Source organism: Geospiza fortis, unplaced genomic scaffold (genome assembly GCF_000277835.1).
Source record: "Geospiza fortis unplaced genomic scaffold, GeoFor_1.0 scaffold330, whole genome shotgun sequence".
Lineage (NCBI taxonomy): Eukaryota > Metazoa > Chordata > Aves > Passeriformes > Thraupidae > Geospiza > Geospiza fortis.
This window is the reverse complement of record NW_005054400.1, coordinates 1,562,925-1,581,646: the sequence shown is the minus strand read 5'-3', so window position 1 is coordinate 1,581,646 and position 18,722 is coordinate 1,562,925. Positions and strand designations below refer to the sequence as shown.

The window sequence follows — 18,722 nt, the reverse complement described above, 5'->3', positions numbered from 1 at the left end:
TGTATTTCTGTATTTGCTTGTGTGTATAAATAATTTGGTATTTACTTGTATGGTAAATCATCTCTCTGTGTGAATATGCTTCCTTACTGTAATCTGCCTCCAGTGAAATTTATAAAGATCTTTCTCCTCGAGAATAAAAGGAGAGAGTGAAGCAAAGGAAAGTGGAAATAAATAATATTGAGCAAATTTAATTATATTGAATCTGGTGAAAAACAAATTAAATATTGGAAGGTGTCCATTGCAAGGAGGGTGGAACTATTTGATGTGTAAGGTCCCTTCCAACCCAAGCCTCAATATTCTATGATTCTATGACAACTCAATATTCAGCTTTGCTTGTACTAAATTGAACAGTTTCTGGGTTTGTACTGTGTGTACAAATACACTTGTGTGCCTGGGATGGGAATAGTTTGTTACAGAGGATTTTGGTCCCTGAATGCTGGGTGGGGTTGCTCTGAGGAGCACAAGAGTTCCCATTGTTCTTGTGTGAGCATCACTCCCTGCCCAGGGAGGTAAATCAGAAGGAAGGCAGATCCCTGGAACAAAACAAACTAAAAAAAGCAGAAATGTAGGCTGAGCTCCTTTCCCCCCTGAATTGCTTGTCACATGCCACCTACTCATTTCCTGGTTGTCTTTGGCCACCCGATACCATGAGATCAGCATGTGCTTGTGGTTTTCTCACTTGTGTGAACTCCCCTGCAGAGCTCAGCACAGCCCATCTTCACCAAGGCTCTGCCCAAACACCATTTTCCCATTTGTGAGAGGTTTGCTCTCTGTTCCCCATTGCACCCAGCTAGGCAAGGCTGAAGAAGCAGGTGAAGTTGTGTTGAATCCCTGTGAGATTCAGGTTGTAAAAGGTTCCTGTAATGCCATTTTTTTTTGCCATTGGGTTTTGTCCATGGCCACGTGTCATTGCTGAAGTGCTCTGATATCTCTTTATCTCCTTGCCAACACTTTGCAGTGAGTCACTGTCCTGGTTTAGGGCGAATTTGGGCAACTCAAAGCCTTGTCCTGTTGCACATGCACTCAGTGGTTTTGTATTTTGAATAATTCTTCTGCAGAAACCAAGGGGAGGCAGAGGTGGGAACGCTTGTCAAGAAGAACTTTCAATTTATGTATATTCATACCTACTCTTGCTTGATTTGTTTTCATGCAAATATATTTGGGGCTGTGAGCCCCCTGGGTGTGCCCACTTTTGTTTAAAGTTGAGAAGTGTCACTGTAGTTCGATAAAATCAAGGTTTCAGGACCATGTTTTCACTAAGACTTTTATCTGTATTCAGTGATCTCACTGCAGTTATCTACCTAGAATTACAGTAATTTATATTATGTGGAGCCAAAATTAAAAAACCCCCAAGTTTTTCTATTTAAAATGATAATTGTTCCATATCTGTGGATGTAATGCAAGTAAACAAAAAACAGAATAAAAACAAAATCATAATTTTGAGGGTAATTTTAAAATAAATATCAAAATAGCCAAGACAGTGTTTTAAAATTATTATAATTTCAATGCAGTTCTTTGATCCCATGTTAGTGCTGTGTAAAACAAGCTGTAAAGAGAGAGCATTACCAGTGCCAATGATGGTGCCTGAAGGAGATTCCTGTGAAGCCAGAGACTCCAAGAAACACTAAGTTTAATGCACATGAGTGAGATTTTATGCATACTAGTCAGAAAATTCAAAGTTAGGGTTCCCCTAGCAGCTGTAACTCAGCTCCGTTGTGTGAGAAAATTCTTCTGCTGCTCTTTATGATGATAATTTTTCCACTTTTAATGTGTTTTTGCAAGGTGGCCAAGTTATGATTACTGTGGGAACCATAAAGTTAGATTTTGTCTGTCGTGTGAGGGAAATCTTCCTTGCAATGGTGGATTGCTATACTTCCTGATATCTAATATATGTATTTGCAGGAAGAGGAGGAAAAGAATTACACAAAAGGTGTTTATGTTTATTGCAGCATGTCAATACAGCCAAGATTTATGTACTTTGGTGCAGGAGCTGGTTGACTTTTAAATGTTTCTGTGGTGCTGCACACAATGCTGCTCTCATTGGGAGAGGTTTGGATGTTCCCACCCTTTCACATGAGGATCGAATTGCACCTTGCGTGCGTTTCTGCAGACTGAGGCTGCCCTTAGCATAAATCTTTGTGTTTGAACGGGCTGTGATTGCCCTGCATCAGACCAGAGGAGTTTCCCAGGCACCTTGGTCCTCTTCAGCTGAAATGATGGTCGTGGGCTCTTGGAGCAGCCAGAGGAGCATCAGAGATGTCCTGGCTGGTGAATCACTTCAGACAAACTCGATGCTGGGCCACTGTATCGTCAAAGTGTTGGATGAGTCAGTATTTAGGAAGAAATGTTTGACTTCCTCTCCTAAAAAATCCTTTGGGTCTTCCAGTTATTGCAGCAAGTTGGGGGAAATACATGTTTCTCGTATTTTTATTTTCTCTTTTGTCGTGGTTTAACCCACCAGGCAGCTAAATATCACATTTTCTCTCTTACTCCTTGCTTGGTGGGAACCATCATATGCAGGAAAGAATTGGTAAAATTTATGTGTTGAGATAAAGATAGGAAAGGACAGAAAAGGAAGAATAATAAGGAAGAATAATATTATTATTTTAATAATATTTTGTGTATTATAATAGAAAGATATTATAACACAAAAGTCTAAAAATTTAATATATTAATTGTATATTTGATATAATGTTTAAAATAATTGTTTTAATAGAAATTATACAACAGTTAAAGTATTCAAAACAAGTGAGCATAATGCAATTGTTTATCACCTGCTGACTGATATCCAGCCAGTTCCTCAGCAGAGGGACAGTACTTGTTCAGCAACAACTGAAAACATCAGTGTGTTATCAACATTCTTCTCGCCCTAAATCCAAAACAGAACAAACCATTTTCTTTTACTAGAAGGAAAATGAACTCATCCAAAACAAGGACACCTTTCCCTTTGACAATTTCTTAACTTTTCCCCTGAGCAATTTAATTTTAAACTCAAACCAAACAATAAAACCCCACACAAACAACAACAACAACAACAAAACAAAACAAAAAAACCCAAAAAAACCAAACACCAAACCAAGTTAAAAAACGATTTAAAAAACCTTTAAGTGGAACTTGCTTTTTGTGTGGTGAAGGAGAAGTTGTGGTCAAGTAAGAGCAGCCGGCTGCCAGACACAACAACCTTCAGACATCAGGAGAGTTTGTGATAAGAACCTTCAGCACCCAGTGCTGGGGAGGAGGAGAAGAAATTTATTCCTAGCTGGAAGGAGGCGCTTGTTTTTCCTGGATTAAATTCAAGACACTAAGAGCAGTTACTGTAAAATAGGAAAAAGAAATATATATTTTAAATTATCTAGAAGCATAAGTAAGAGCATTTCATTCATTACACGTATGTATCAGTAATTTTTTGTCTGATGCTAGGAGCATTTTCTTTCCTGTATTGTTGTCTAATTCATTGTGTCTTGTTTTATAGTACTCGTGTGGAGAAATGGATTTAGACTCTTCCCTATCATCTCAAAACTTTGATGACCAAATGGTAAGTCCTGTCATTTTGAAGCTTGATCAGAAGCACAATTTATTTTAGATTTAGGTTCTTTGCTTCTTACAAATTCAAAAACTCATCAGGTGAAGAGCCCATCTAGAGATTTGCCCAGTGTGTTGGGGTTTTTTGTGGGGGTGTTTCAGTTTGTGGGGGAGTTTCAGTTTGTGGGGGATTTGTTTATTTAGTGGTGGGTTTGTGTTTTTGTTGTTTGGGTTTTTAGTAGTTCAAAGTGGTTGCTGATGTTTTAAATAGACTCAAACGTTCAGGATTTTTTGATGTATTCTATAATATCTGTTTTGCACTGGTAACTGATGAGAGCAGCAGCATAAATACTCAAATAAGAGTGTAGGAACAAACTGGATTAAAGTAAATACAGCAAGTAACGCAGCTGTAGGCTTTGACAGATAGCAAAATCAGTTTCAGGGCAGTGTGAAGAGGCACTGGTAGTTCTGACATGTTCTTCTCATGTAAAACATGTTTGCTTTGTGCATGAACTTCTCTACCTTTGCCCTCTGATAACCTCTCAAGTGCTGTCCAGAGCTGTTTTCAGCGAGTGTTCCAGCAGGACGATGATGCTGAGCTGTGTTACCGTGTGGCAGCACCTCTGAGGAGCAGAAATCCTCTCGAGTTTGCTTCTGCTAAAGCTCACAACCAGCACTGCCTGCCGCTGGCCTTCTCTCTTTTGGAGCTGCACCAAGAGGTGCTGTGCTCTCCTCTCAGCAGTTGTGTGAGATGTGTTCTTCCTCCTGAGATTATCAGGTGGATACAAAGGACTTTCAGGGTCTCTTCCAACTTGAGAGATGCTCTGAATGCACAAGAAACAGCTCAGATAAAAATGTGCTGATAGGATTTGGAAAACCTGTGCATGCATTTGTGATTCTTACATCACCACTCATTTTCAGGTGCTTTGTTGAACGTACTTGATGCTGATACTTAGCTGCTTGCATAGTGAAGGAAAGCTTGGGAAAGAAACAATTTTTTTTTTCCTTTCTGTCAGAGGTTGCCCTAAGGAAAGAGCAGAACTTTATCTCTGCAGCACCACTAGGAGCACACCTGCCTCACTCATGATCTGCTTCCAGAGGTGTGTGACTGATTCCTTTGTTCTCCTTAGGCTCTGGAAGAAGCCAACGACTGCCTGAGTGAGCTGCCCAGCCCCTTTGCCTACCTGCTGACCATCCACCTGAAGGAAGGCCGGAACCTGGTTATCAGGGATCGTTGTGGTGAGCTCCACCTTCCCTCTGGCTTCCTGCAGAAACCCAATTATCACACACTTTATCACACACTTTATCACTTTGTTCGCTCCTTTATCGCTGATCTGTTTGGCAGCAAGCTGGCTGCTTATCTGCAGTGCAACGAGCCATGGCCTTGTGTCTCTCCTGCAGGTCAGGGCACTCAGAGGTTGGGTTTATCCACCCTGGGTACTCAGGGGAGGGAGCTGCCCTCTGCCTGTGCAGCTGCAAAGCTCCTTCTTGGCTGCCCTTAGCACCTGGACCTATTCAGGAACTGCAAGGAATTCTATTTGAGCTTAAAAAAACCCTCCAAAGAATAATTGGAGGTTTATTAAATGATTGAGCTGCTCTTAGGAGTGCATTTGGGGTTATCTGCAAAGATGTTAATAAAAGGAGGAACCACAGGAGCAGGTCTGTAAGCCAACAATCCTCTCTAACCTGGGATGTGACTGAGCAATGATAGCATCCTAAAAACCCAAAACCCACCCTCAAATGATGTATCAAAGAAATTGTAAAAATATTCAGGGAATTCCTGGAAAAAAAGGTGTGAAAATGCCTTCCCTTAACCTGGCTTTTATTTGGGATTTTGAAAGAGGGAGTAGAAATGCTTGTGAGCAGCCAGTCACTTGCTGTGGAGGAAGAGCTGCCCTGCCAGAGGCTCTGTGCAGCCTGTAGGACCCTGAGGCAGCAGCTGTGGCAGGACCTTCCATCTGAACCTGTCAGAGAGCTCTTCCATACGTCCAGGCTTGATTTCATATTTTTTTTTCCCTGCATGTGGAAACAGTTCTGGTAGTTTTGTCTTGCAAAATGTCTGAGCAGCTTCTTTTGAGGTGAAGCCATGGGCTTTATTCATTTGGTTTTAAACAAAATAAACTTGCACAGCCTAAAGGCTTGTGAAGGTTGAAGGTTTGCACCTGGAGGGACCTGTCTGATTTCACATGAGGTGCTCACTGGGATTTCTGTTCTCTGGTATCTCAGTTAACTTTTTCCATGCTGGTTTTTCATGGCTTCCCAAAACAGTAACTTTTGATTGAGTGTATGTTTGTTTTTCCTACCAGTTTTTGGAAGGAGTGAACCAGTACTTAGATTAAGATCTTTACTGGCTATACAAAAGCCTGAATTTCCTAACAGTGTAGCAGTTCATCAGATTTTACTAGCAGACTGCACAAGCCAGGACACATCCAACTGCTCCTAGGAAAAAGATGCTGGAAATGAGCAATTCCAGCAAAGTAGTATTTCTAGAGAAGACAGAGCATACTTTGCTCTAGGCTGTGTTTTGTTGTGTAAGAAAGCAAATGCTTGTCTTAGAAAAGCATTGGACAGCATAGTGAAACAACATAAGGGGGAAAAAATTCCCTTTTGGTGAGTCTCGGTTGCTTTGTGGCAAATGACCTCTCATTTAGTAAACTGAGTATGTGAGGGGATGCTTCCTCCAGTAAAACTGCTGCTTTCTATTGCACAGGCAGCAGGAGGGGAGGAAACAGTGCCTTAATGATTATTCATCAGTCACCACCATGCTGCAGTGGTGGCTCCTTAAAAAAACAAACAGCCCACAGTGGATGCCCATCATTACAGGCCTCTGCTGTCACTCTGGTTATGTGACATCTTTGTGTGATGCTGGGGCTTGACCTGCAGCCACTGGGCTTTCTCAACGTGCCTTTGAAAGTGGGAGGTTGTCAGCTCTGCTCATCTCTTCAGTGTGAGAAAGCCCCAGAGATAACTTGTGGGCTGGGAGTGTGAGACTTCCCTCCTCTCCCCCCACCCTGGTGCTGGTTAGAGCTGCTGTGCTGGGGTATATCAGTGTGCTCTGAATAATTTGAGTTTAGCAAAATATTCACACAGACCGAGTGGAGAGTTTATGCCCCCGCATCTTTAGCCTAAATAAGGTTTAAAATAAGTCTTGTAGTGTTCCTAAATTTTAATTTTCATTTATTATGCAATCAGCGATTTGTCTGGAAAAACATCTCAAAGCAGTCATCAAACCCATCAGTTTATATTTTTTGAGAGAGTTTCTTTATCTACATAAAGATAAAGGAAATGGTATTTAAGTGCGGTGTCCTGCCTTCTTCTCATGTTTGCACTTTTCCCCATAATTTTATTTTACAGCAGTTTAAATAGCTCAGGCTTAGGGGCTGCAGTGTGGGTGGGTGATGCCCTCTCCTGGCAGCTGAGTAAAGTCTCTTGTGCTCGTGTTCAGTCTGTTTCTGCCTCTGTTTTGTCCCAGTGTAAGAAGTATTTATCTGTGTGTACATGTAAAAATAAATCTAAGTTGTGTGACCAAGGAGAGATATTTCTGACATTGGAAACAGCTATTGCTAAAAACCATCCTGGCACTGTTCATCAAATTCACAGATTTCTCCCTGAATTTACTCATTATATGCTTAAGTTATTAATTGGGAATAATTATGCTTGGCCAAGTAAAGGTGAGCAGGAGTTCCACTCAGAACTGCAGACTTCACTTTTTTCCAACTTTCCCAGTATTTTTTCTGACTCTTTGCCTCACTATGTACTGCTCTTTCCAGGTTATGTTCCCTTTGTTGTGATATAAATTTCTTCTTCACTTTACCAGATTTTCATTACATTTTTTTTCCTCTTCACAATATTAATCCTGTTAACATCTGCTCTTATTTTTTCCTTTCACTTTTTACTTCTTACTTTTCTTTTTATCTGTCTCTTGTCTCTCCAGCCCCTGACTTTCTGCAGCTCTTCTCCTTGTACTGCTGTCTATAGAGAGGGTGCATTAGCCCAGGACTGGTTCAGAGATGCATGTGCTTCTTCTAAATTGCACAACAATGTAGAAAAGAAAAAATAAATCAGAGTTTCAGTGCTTTCTTCTCCTCTTTTATCTATTTTTGAAGGATAAATGAAAGAAAAAGCCTCTGTACAGCAACACCCAACATATGTGCCCCAGCCAAGGAATCCAAGTGCTGCTAGAGCAGGATCTTAGTTCTGACGGAAAGTAGAGAAGCTCCAAAAACTCCTTTTTTGGGTCAAAATCAGTGTCCTGTCTGGGGATGCAGGGTAAGAGAGGTGTTACCTGTTGCTTGGAGTCTGATTTACTTGCTTACAGTCTCACCCAGTCACAGAGCAGAAACTGCCTAAGCAGATGGTAAATTTGGCATGTTACCTGTGTGCACCCTTGGGGCCAATGTTAGGCAGTGCATGGGTCCTACATTTATAGTTCTTGTAGGGGATGAGCCAAACATTGAAGGTTGTGTATGTGTGTACATACACAGCACCAAAAGTTTGATTTTTATGTATTTTGTGATATTATTGTTACTGGATGTGTTTCAGTGATGGCAAGGAGTTTGCATCTGTGTAGTTTCAATACTGCAGGTAGTAAGACAGCAAGAAATGTATTTTTTTGATTAAAAATCTGTGGAGCGCTGGAGCAGCTTGGCAGAGCAGAGAGATGATTATTCTGTATCTCATTTGGGATTAAAAAAAATCACTGGTGCTCTAAGTATTGGCATCTTGTGCAACCTTAGTGGTTTTTGGGCCTTGTTGACCCTTGTTTTGTCAAGTCCAACTTCATGCTTTGAGCTGGGAGAGGCTGGAGCCCATTTCCACCTGCTGGTTCACCTGCACAGGGCAGGGTGATGCCTCATGGTTGTTTGAGTCAACCTGAAGAAATCTCCAAGGTCCTGCTCCGCTTTGACACTGGGATGCTCTGGCTGTGCATGTTGCTCCTGGTGGAGTCACCCTTCCAGAGCAGTGAACAAAGTGATGCCACAGCTGTAAGGAAGGGCTGCCTTTCTTCAGGCGGCAAACCCAGCTCTGCTGCTGTAAGAATAAACAGAAACTGGGCTTTGGGTGCCTGTGAGGGTGAGAAGCCCCTCCCATTTCCAAATCCTGTGCTTTTAAAGTTCATTTTTCATCTGTTAAATAGTGTAGTTACAAGAAACACAGTTCTGTGATGTGGCTGTGCTTGGTGTCTTTTTTCTTTTTCTTTCCCCTTTAACCACATGTTCCAGCCTGAGCTTTGTGTGTGTCTCTTTTCTACCTGGTTTTGTGTTTTGTAGATCTTTTTTACGGGACCTTTGTGCCCCGTCTCCGTTTCTTCCTTTCACGTTTCATTTGTTTCCTGTTGCTGCACTTTGGTTTTCCTCTCATGATGGAGGCAGTGTGAAAGGAGCAAGGGGGGAAGATGCAACACCTCCGTGGGTGCATCCTGCTTTCCTTGTCCTCAGCACATCATTCTCTGCTCTCACATCCCACAGCCCCCACTGCCACAGGGCCCAGGGGGGCTCCCTGTGAGCTGTGCCAGAGATCAGCCTCCCAAGGACAAAATAAAAGGGAAGAAACTTGTGGAATAATACACATTTTTAACTTCCAGCAGCAGTGAGCCTGCAGGAACCCACCACTCATAGCTCTGGGCTATCCACAAGTTAGACCTTGGTGATCCCAGTGGGTTTTGCCAATTCAGGGTATTTTATCATTCTGTGATTCACTGCCTGGGTCTGTGCTGATACCAGAGTGCCAGAGGAAGGGATGTGTGTGTGCTCTGCTGGGTATTTGTCAGCTTAGAGCAAGTAATTGTTTGGAAAGCAAATGCTCAGAGCAATTAGGCTGAATTGCTCTCTGCAAACACGCTGATTAATTTAGACTTTCTCTGTTTTCAGGGTATCTGCAATTAGATCATTAGGCCTTCAGATTTATTAATTATTGCCATGTATTAGGCAACTTCTCACACTTCTTTTTGAAAGGCGTAATCATGGCTAATTTACAAATGCTGAGAGTTTGGATGGTGCTGAGCACTCGTTTGGATGTTTTCTCTGGATGTTTTTTGGATTTTTTTTTGATGTGAATAAGGGCTTGTGCTGAGAGTGTCTGTCTGTGCCAAGCCCAGTTTCTGGAAGTGCAAAGTGCCTGAAACTTTGCCCTGGGCACAGTGATCCCTGTGAGCATCCTACCTGCACTGGTGTGGGAAAGGAATGCACTGAGATAGGAACCTCAGAAAAACAGGAGGAGTTCAAACAAAAGCAATTTATGTGTCTGGAGGAGTTCAAACAAAAGCAATTTCTATGTCTTCCCATCCTTGTTAATTTAGGAAATGTTGGAATGATAGCATGGGAAGAGAATATTTGGGCCCAGAGATCACCCTGTGACTCTTGTGTCAGAATTGTAGTTTAAAAAACAGATTTCTTAAACTGTTCTAGCTCCATCAGTTGTCACAGCTGAGTGTTGGGGGGCACCTGCCTGCATTAGCAGCTCACACTGCATCTTTCTGGGACCTTGGGAGAAGATTTTTATTTGGGTGAAGACTCAGAATACAAGAAATGATGCTGAGTTGGGGTTGTTTAGCGGAAGAGAAAGCTCCAGGGAGCTCTTGGAGCCTCTGCCAGTGCCTAAAGGAGTGTTCAGTTGGACTAATTCTTACCAAAGACAATTCTGTGCTTTATGTCACATGTCCCTAATGCATGTCACGTGGCATTTGGGTAGGTTTTTCTCAGTTCCTGTACTTTTTTTTTTTTCTGGTGTTTCTGAAGTGTATTGAGTAGAAAGTGCTATATCTGCATCTTTCATTCTATTAAGTTCAGGCAATTTTTCCCCTCCTTCACCTTCCCCTAAACTGTTTGCACACTTTCTTCACACTTCTCTGGTCTTTTTGGTTTGTTGGGTTTTTTGTGGTAATTTTTTTTTTTTAGGTTTGTGTGTATTTTTCTTTTTCTGGTAGGTTTTATTTTCCCTTGGAACCTATTGGGACTGCTTGTTTCCAAGCAATGTTTCATTTCCATCTGGCCACGTAAACCTAGCTGGGGACAAAACTTTCCAAAATCACCTGAATTTCCTGCCAGTAGAATACTTTTTTTTTCTGGTTTCCTCTTTAAGCCTTGATCTCGGCTGTTTTGCTGCAAGGATGTAGTGGTTTTCCACTTAAAAAGAAAAATGTGTGTTCTATTTTAGAATGTCTTTTATTCCTTGTCGTAAATAACTCCAGTAATTCTATTTCTAGGAAGATTTTCAGGTATTTATTCTTTACATGCCTATAAAATAAATCCTTAATTTCCTTCTTCAGATTAAAATTTAGTTTTTTAACCAAAACTTAAGATGGTCTAGGTTATATTTCACACCGCTCTTTGATTTTTTTCAAGATTTTAAGGCAATTTGGTGGTCATTTTTATTTATTTATTTATGGAACGAGACTTGTTTCATATGCTACATTTCCAGTAAGTTTGCTCCCATAAAACAGTGTGTGGCTTGAAATTATATTGGGTCTTCTGGGTTTGCTGGGTTATTTTTTCCCTCGTTCTGAAGCAATGGATGTGATCCACCTCTCGGTAGCTGCTAGAGGGCAGCAGTATCCATTTAAAAACACCTTTAACAGTTTAGTTTCTTGGGCTACTAAACCCTCTCCTGCTGCTCTGTCCCAACAACTTTTTGCTCACTGAAAATTTCTCAGGTTTTAGGTGATGTCTGGTCTGCTTGTACTCATTGCTTTTTAGTGCTAGTGGAAGAAAATAGAAATGAAATTGGTATTATGCAAAGGAATTCCAAGGAGCATCACTGTCCAGATGAATGTTTTTTCTCTCATGGGGTCTAGCTGATGGAATGATTTTTTTTTAAGAGGTCAGTTTTCCTTTTTACCCTTTATTTGGTTTGCTTTAGGCTGAGGAGAAGATTATCTTATATTTTTATATATATTTTGTCCATGTATTTTATTGTGTGAGAATCTACTTGTTTCACTGCACAATATACAAATTAACCTCAAAGAACCTTGCTTTCCCCACCACAGAGATATTTTTTGGGGGCAAAATTCTCAACTGGCTTTAAAAATAATCTATTCCCCCTGTTTATACTGCTACAGCTGATGTGAATGAGACCTTGCTTTCAGAAGAGCCTGCATGCACGTTCTTAAAAGTTGTTGATTCAGTTGCCTTCACTAGGAAATGGATGCTAAAAACCAATTTTTTTAATTGGTCTGGCTTTTTCAGTAAATTATCCATTTCTGTCACAGTTAAAAGAAGATTATAAACAAAATCCCCTTTTTTTAGACTGGTTCATCTCTAACATCACTAGGCTCTTTTCAAAAAAAGTTATGTTTTTCTGCCTAGATTGTAGATTGTCTCTTATAAATAGCTTTTAATAGACCCAGACGTCTTTCTGTGCTTGAATCCAGAAGGCTTCAAGCCCTGAATTCAAATGCAGTCAGTAATTTGCAGTTTGTGCTGTTCATCCCATCAGGAGACGCTTGCCCACCTGGCTTATTTCTCATTCCCTGTCAACTGTTTTGGTCACCTGGATGCAATCTGGGGTGTCTTAAAGGAAACCAGAACCAGACACTGTGTGAGCAGAGAGGCTACATCAGCATCTTGGGACTGACCTGGGGCAGGCCCCGGGGGCCATGATGCCACGTCCATCCCTGACATTTCTCCACCAGCTTCCCTCCAGTGACCACCACCAACCCCCAGGTGCTCAGTGTCCCCCCACCCAGGTGACAATCCAGCTGCTGGGTAGCATGGAGATGCCATCCCGTTGTTTGTAGGACGCGGCAGCCATGCTCTTGTGCTGCTTGAGCCTGACCTGGCGTAGGTCCTGGAGGCCGTGCTGCCGCATCCACCCCTGACATTTCTCCACCAGCTTCACCCCAGTGACCACCACCACCTGCCAGGTGCTCTGTGTCCCCCCACCTAGGTGACAATCCAGCTGCTGGGTAGCATGGAGATGCCATCCCGTTGTTTGTAGGACGCGGCAGCCATGCTCTTGTGCTGCTTGAGCCTGACCTGGCGTAGGTCCTGGAGGCCGTGCTGCCGCATCCACCCCTGACATTTCTCCACCAGCTTCACCCCAGTGACCACCACCACCTCCCAGGTCCTCTGTGTCCCCCCACCTAGGTGACAATCCAGCTGCTGGGTGGCATGAAGCTGCCATCCCGTTGTTTGTAGGATGCGCCAGCCGCGCTCCCATGGTGCTTGGCCCCCAGGGCCTGCCCCTAGTTGGTCCTGTGCTGCCACGTCCATCCTGACATTTCTCCACCAGCTTCACCCCAGTGACCACCACCACCTGCCAGGTGCTCTGTGTCCCCCCACCTAGGTGACAATCCAGCTGCTGTTGGATGGTGGCCGTTTGTAGGCCGCGGCAGCCACGCCGCCCCACCCCTCGCCCGCCTAGTTGAGATGTCACCCCCGTGACAGCCCGACAGGCGAGCACCACAGGACTCCCCACCACAATTATTTTCCCTCACAATTAACACTGGTGCTAACTTGACACCTTTGCCTTGTTTGGCTTTTGTAAGCTGCCGTCCCCCTCTCTCTGGCCGTTAATTCTCCGCATTAATATTTTCCGCGGCGCGGGTGCCGCCGCTCACCCGTGAAGCCGCTGGAACATTATGGAGCTGTCAAGATAGCGAGGGATTACCCAGGCTGCCTTGCTGGAGTAAGTGACACCACTGAGGCCCCGCTTTGAGATGTTTATTTTGAGAGTAAGCTGACAAGCATGAAGGCCTGATCCCGGAGTGGCAATCTTATTTAATTAAAGGCCTCTTTTTATTATAGCTTCCCCCTCCCTCACTTTTTTTTTTTTAAATGTACAATATATATTTTTATGTAAACAAAATATATTTTCCTTTTACATATATTAATTTTTTTATATATATTCCTTTTACATAAAGTCCTTTTATATATGTATGTTTCTATATATATAAATAGGCGTAAATATAAAAGAAGAGTTTATTGAAAATAAATACATGAGAATGATTGCTAAAGCCTGGCATGCATGAGCAATGCTGGGCAGCCCTTCTCTTCCCCCCCACCTTTTATTTTCCTTTGCTGTATAACAACCTGGAAAGCTTTTCAGAGCAATAATGCAATTGGGAGGCTTACTTAGCTATAGTCTTCTTGCTTCCCATCCTCAGAGAAAGGGCTTGGAGTTTTCTGCTTGTTGGTATTGAACTTGCTGGCTGTTTGCTTTTATTCTGTATCTCCTATTTTTCTCTCTCTCTTTTCAGGTTTTGTCCTTTTTCATGGGTTTTCTGTGCCAAAAGCAGATGAGTTATGGCCATAAACCACCTGCCTCCATCGTCTCTTCGTGCTTTCATTTCATCACTTGCTTTCCTTGTCTTGGCCAGTTGCTATTTCATGCACAGAATAGGTTGTGGACATTATTACTATTCTTACTTTTAATTATGCAGCTTTGTCCAGCTTACCCCATAAATAAAAGTCAGGGGATTTTTTGCCTTTTTTTTTTTTCCTTTTAAAATCTTTTAGAAGTTACACCAAAGAGCTCAGTGCTGTTATTTTTTAATTCTGCATCTTCTGAGGACTGCTGCCCCCCCACACTGTGGGGCTGTGATCTATCTGTGTGTTCCCACTCCTGGACATTGTGCTGGTTTTAAGCTGGATGCTTTGTATAAGAGTATAATCATAGTTCTGAGAAATTTTTAGGGAAAGGTCTATTCCTAACCCACCGGGAACAATGAGAAGCTGCCCTCTGACATTCCTGGCTTTCCATCAGGCCCTTATTATTAGTCTCTCTTAGAGGAGAAGAAAAAGAAAATTCTATTTAAGAAGTCTGCAGCTTTTTTTTAACCAAAAAAAAAAAGTGATTTTTTTTTCAACAATTATTATTCAGAAAAAGGATCAGCTGCAGATAGTATTGGAAAGCCAACTGATATTTTCCTTCTGGGAGTGAAACACACTTTATGCACAGAATGGACCAGGTTGCACAACTCTTCCCTTTTGAAATTAAAGCAGAATAAAAACTTTCTGTAATTCTTAGAAATATGTCTGTCTCCCAGGAGCACAGTTCTTTACAATGCTGTGTAATTCCAAATAGATGCTTACACATGATTGTTTTTTCTTGTGTTTAAGTCTGCCTTCACATAACACTGATGAGAGCTTTGGATATTTAAATACGGATTTTTCACATCCTCACAAGTACACCAAATCATTGGCAAGACTGAGTATTGCTTTTAGGCTGGGTTATCCTGGACTGCCATGTGTTTGTCAGGCCAGTGGGAACCAGGGAGGACAGGTTCAGATTATTTCTGACTCTGAAGTCTGCTGTAGAAATCAGTCTTTTCCTCCAGCAGCCCTCGCTGCAGGCTGGGGCCAGCCAGGACCACCACCTTGGCTGTTACCCCTCTAATGAAATTCAACTGTTAGGAGGGAAGTTTAATTCCAAATATCATGTACAATACAGAAAATATTGGATATGACAGGTGAATGGCACCTAGGCTCAGTTAATTTTAGATGCTGCTATATCTCAGTTTGATTTTTTCCCCTTTATTTGCAGCCTGTGAAGGTTTTTTCTGCAGAGTCTGTATGAATAACTAAATCAACCATCATCTAGTTAAATCCTCCCTGTGCCTTGTTCCCCCTCTTACCCGGTGTCCTGCACGGTGGTTGGTGTTGGTGCAGATGCCACCAGTTTAATAACAATAACAAAAAGTTGATTCCCTCTTCTGTTTTCCTTTGACAGATGCAAGTCTGTCTATTGCTGCCGAGTGGCACGAGCCTCACGCTCTGTCCATGGACATCTGCTCCATAAAAACAGGGGACATTATTGCCCTGGCAAATTGTGCCACTTGGATTAAAAAACGTGTTACCTGGACAGTGCTTGTTTTTGCAGAGTCTGTTCTCTGTGTGCTTTTCATCCTGAGCTGATGAATAACGTTGCTATTTTTTTTTCACTGAAACCTCAAATTGGGTTTTAAGTAAATTGGCAAAGTGACACCAGTGATGAAATCCTGACGGGTATTTTAGCTATTGTTACCGGTTTCCTTGGAGCTCCTATCCCAGTTACGATGCTTTGGAGTTTGGGTCCTTTGAATATGTTCCTAGTCACAGGATCACAGTTTCTCTCTTCCACTGTGTCATTAGTTGGCCTGTAAATAGTGCTTCAGTGCTGCTTCTCTTTGCTCTTTTACCAAATTAAAATTTTAACAGAGTTGTTAAACAACAATTAATATTCTTAAGAATAAAACAACAGAGAACAAGCAAGCAATGAAGATTTTTTTGTTGCCTGCTTTCAGGCAACTTTCTGGTTCTGTCTGTAGGTTTCCTGTATGAATGAGCAATTTTTATATAGGTAATTAAGTATATACATGTATTTGTAATTACAATTAACTGTTTTTAATTATTTTATGAAAATATAATTTAAGGTTGTGGAGTTGCATACAGTGCTGAAGCTAATCTATTTTTTAATTACTTATCACAGGTACAAGTGACCCGTACGTGAAGTTTAAACTGAATGGCAAAACTCTTTACAAAAGTAAGGTAGTCTACAAGAACCTCAACCCAGTTTGGGATGAAACTGTTGTGCTGCCCATACAGACCCTCGATCAAAACCTCTGGATCAAGGTAAGTTTTGGTCTCAGATTTTTGAAAGACTGCCCAATATTTTTTTAAGCAATTATTTTCAACTTTAGAAACATATTGATTTTTATTCGCTGTAGCAGCACGGCGTAAAACACAATCCGGTTTAAGAGCTTCAGCAATTTCAAATTAAAATGCACATATGTCTTTCCCAGGTTTTACTTGCATGTTTTGCTTTCCGTCTGCAAAAACCCAAGTTTGAAATAAAACTCCTTGACTGGATCTGTTTAAAGCCGTGGAGCTGAATTCTGCTCTCTCTCTCCCTCTCTCTCTCCCCCCATGCTTGTGGAAACTCAGGGAAACCAAGGGCAGTTTCAGAAGCACGTTTTAGGAGGGCAATTTGGCTGGGCTGCACAGAATTATTACCTGGGATGCAGCCGTGACAAGTAGCAAAGCCTTTTCTGGTTGTGAGTAACGTTGCAGTTACCAGAACCACAAGCTACCAGTTGTGAGCACTAATTGCTAAAACATCTGTAAGCACAAGTACCTGATTTTTGTGCAGCATTTCATTATGCTGTCCTGTGGAGTATAAAGGAGCAGGCACAATCCATAGCAGCACACATGTCTCTGTTTACATAATATTAAGAAGATACTTTCAAAATGCTGGTTAAATATTTAGCTAAAAATACAAATTAAAGCAGGGAGATGGAAAGTGATCCCTGAATTATATCTAAGCTTTGATCTTTCAAATACAAAATTGAACTGAAAGGGCTTAAAATATCTGTTCTTTCATCGCCTGGGATAAAACTGGCTTATGATGTGAAAATTGGAAATATTTGTCTTATTTTGCTGCCAGGTGTACGATCGTGATTTAACCTCTTCAGACTTCATGGGTTCAGCGTCTGTGGCGCTCACTGAACTTGAACTCAATAGGTAACAGTTCATTTAATTAAAGGTTATTAATGCAGCTTAATTGAGAAACAGAGGGAAGTGGTGAAATGCTTTTTTTATGGCTAGAAATTTTTCTATTTATGAAAACTTATGTTGATAGAAGAGTGGGGATTTCAAGAGAAATCACTTGACATAAATCTTCTGCACACGTTTTTGTTTGGTGATATGCAGCGGATTCAAATCCAGCCTGGACAGATCCCATTTCTGGGACTAAGAATTTCTGTGTGCAGCATTGTTTAGGGCGAGCTACACCAGCACAATTTGTAGAGGTGGAAGAAGGAAGAGGGGGGAGAAGGTTTGGGACCTGCCCTCAGCCTCACAGGGTGCCTTTCTCTGGGGCTGAGGAGGTTTTTTCCAGCTACCAGCGCCCCTTTTCCAGCCTCCCCCACATCCATCCCTGCCTGCAGCAGCTGCATCTGGCCCTGATTTAGTGCCGAGGCAAGCCCTGTGCCTTTTGTCTGCTGCTGCTGCTGCTGCTTGGGCTCAGTGTGGAGCTGGAAGCCAGGAATTCAAGTTTTAGTTGTTTCTTTTATACTTCCTTGCTGGGAGATGACTTTTTAGGGGGAAAATGAGTTCTCCCTGTGCAGGGGGTGTTGTAGCTCCCGTGGCTGTTGTATCTGAATTTCTAGAAATGTTAATTTGTCCATGAGATAGTGCCACCAGGTAAATACCAGCATTCCTGTTTTCAGCAAGGGAACAGAGTCATGGAAGGGGATTAAAAGCAGGCAGAATAAATATCTCTGGAGTCAAATACAAACCATTAATATTAGAAGATTCACTTGGATGAGTTTCCCTGTCACTCTTCTTTTCTGTGTAGTGGAGGTAGTAGTAACTTAATTCAGTGTGTACCTGCATATGGAGAGTTGTGAGTAGTGAGCAGTGCTCTAGGAACACTGTGCTGCATTATTAAAAGAGGGGTGTATTTTGTCAGAACCAAGAAAGAACTCTCCAGATTTCCCATTTTAACATTTAAACTCAATATTGGGAATTTCAGACAAGGAGCTGAAATTTGCACAGCTCAGCCTGACCTTTAATAATCAACTCGAGTTAACTGGAGTCAATAAATGCACAACTTCTTTGTTTTTCTTTTTTTTTTTTTTTGTTGCCTCGTAGAACTACTGAACAGGTTTTAAAACTGGAAGATCCCAACAGTTTAGAAGATGACATGGGAGTGATTGTATTAAACTTGAGTCTAGCAGTCAAGCAAGGAGACTTCAAGAGAAATGTAAGTGGCTTAGGAAATCAAATTTATAGCTGGAATTTGTAGGGGGGAGAAAAGAAGAGCTGGCATAATCTGATTTACTGGGAAATGCCACCTTTATTTTCATCCTCTGAGACTCAATATTGAAATCGAGATAGAGCATAACTTTAAAAAAAAAAAAGTCTTGTATTTAGCTGGGTTAAAGTTGCGTAGACATTTGTAGCTGGATGCTTCTGTCTTGTCACTGTGATGTGCACTGTGGCAGAGCTCCCTGTGCTCTGGGTATGTGCCCAGCACTGCAATGGGCAGGCTGAAGAAAAGCTGTTATAGTTCCTTTTTTTTTTTTTTTTTTTTTTTTTTTACAACAATGAGAAAACTTATCCACTTGAAATCCAAAAATTGAGCTTGGATGTTAAGACTTAAACTGCCCCAGTCGTGTGGAGGAGCACCAGGCTGAGAGGAGGAGGTTGCTTGCTTGTAAAACCCGGATCTTCCCACTGACAGTTTCTTCACTGGGTTAATTGAACTTGGCTCCTGATGCAGAA

General features: G+C 41.8%; 1 protein-coding gene across 1 annotated transcript in view; it reads left to right on the top strand.

Moving 5' to 3' along the window:
- The window catches only part of MCTP2 (multiple C2 and transmembrane domain containing 2), a 103,405-nt gene that overhangs the window by 3,149 nt on the left and 81,534 nt on the right, over positions 1-18,722 (top strand). Inside the window, exons 3-7 of the mRNA XM_005426048.2 lie at positions 3,473-3,535; positions 4,653-4,761; positions 15,928-16,070; positions 16,882-16,958; positions 18,090-18,201. Coding sequence (XP_005426105.1) covers positions 3,473-3,535; positions 4,653-4,761; positions 15,928-16,070; positions 16,882-16,958; positions 18,090-18,201 — 504 coding nt within the window. The remainder of the gene's footprint in view (positions 1-3,472; positions 3,536-4,652; positions 4,762-15,927; positions 16,071-16,881; positions 16,959-18,089; positions 18,202-18,722) is intronic.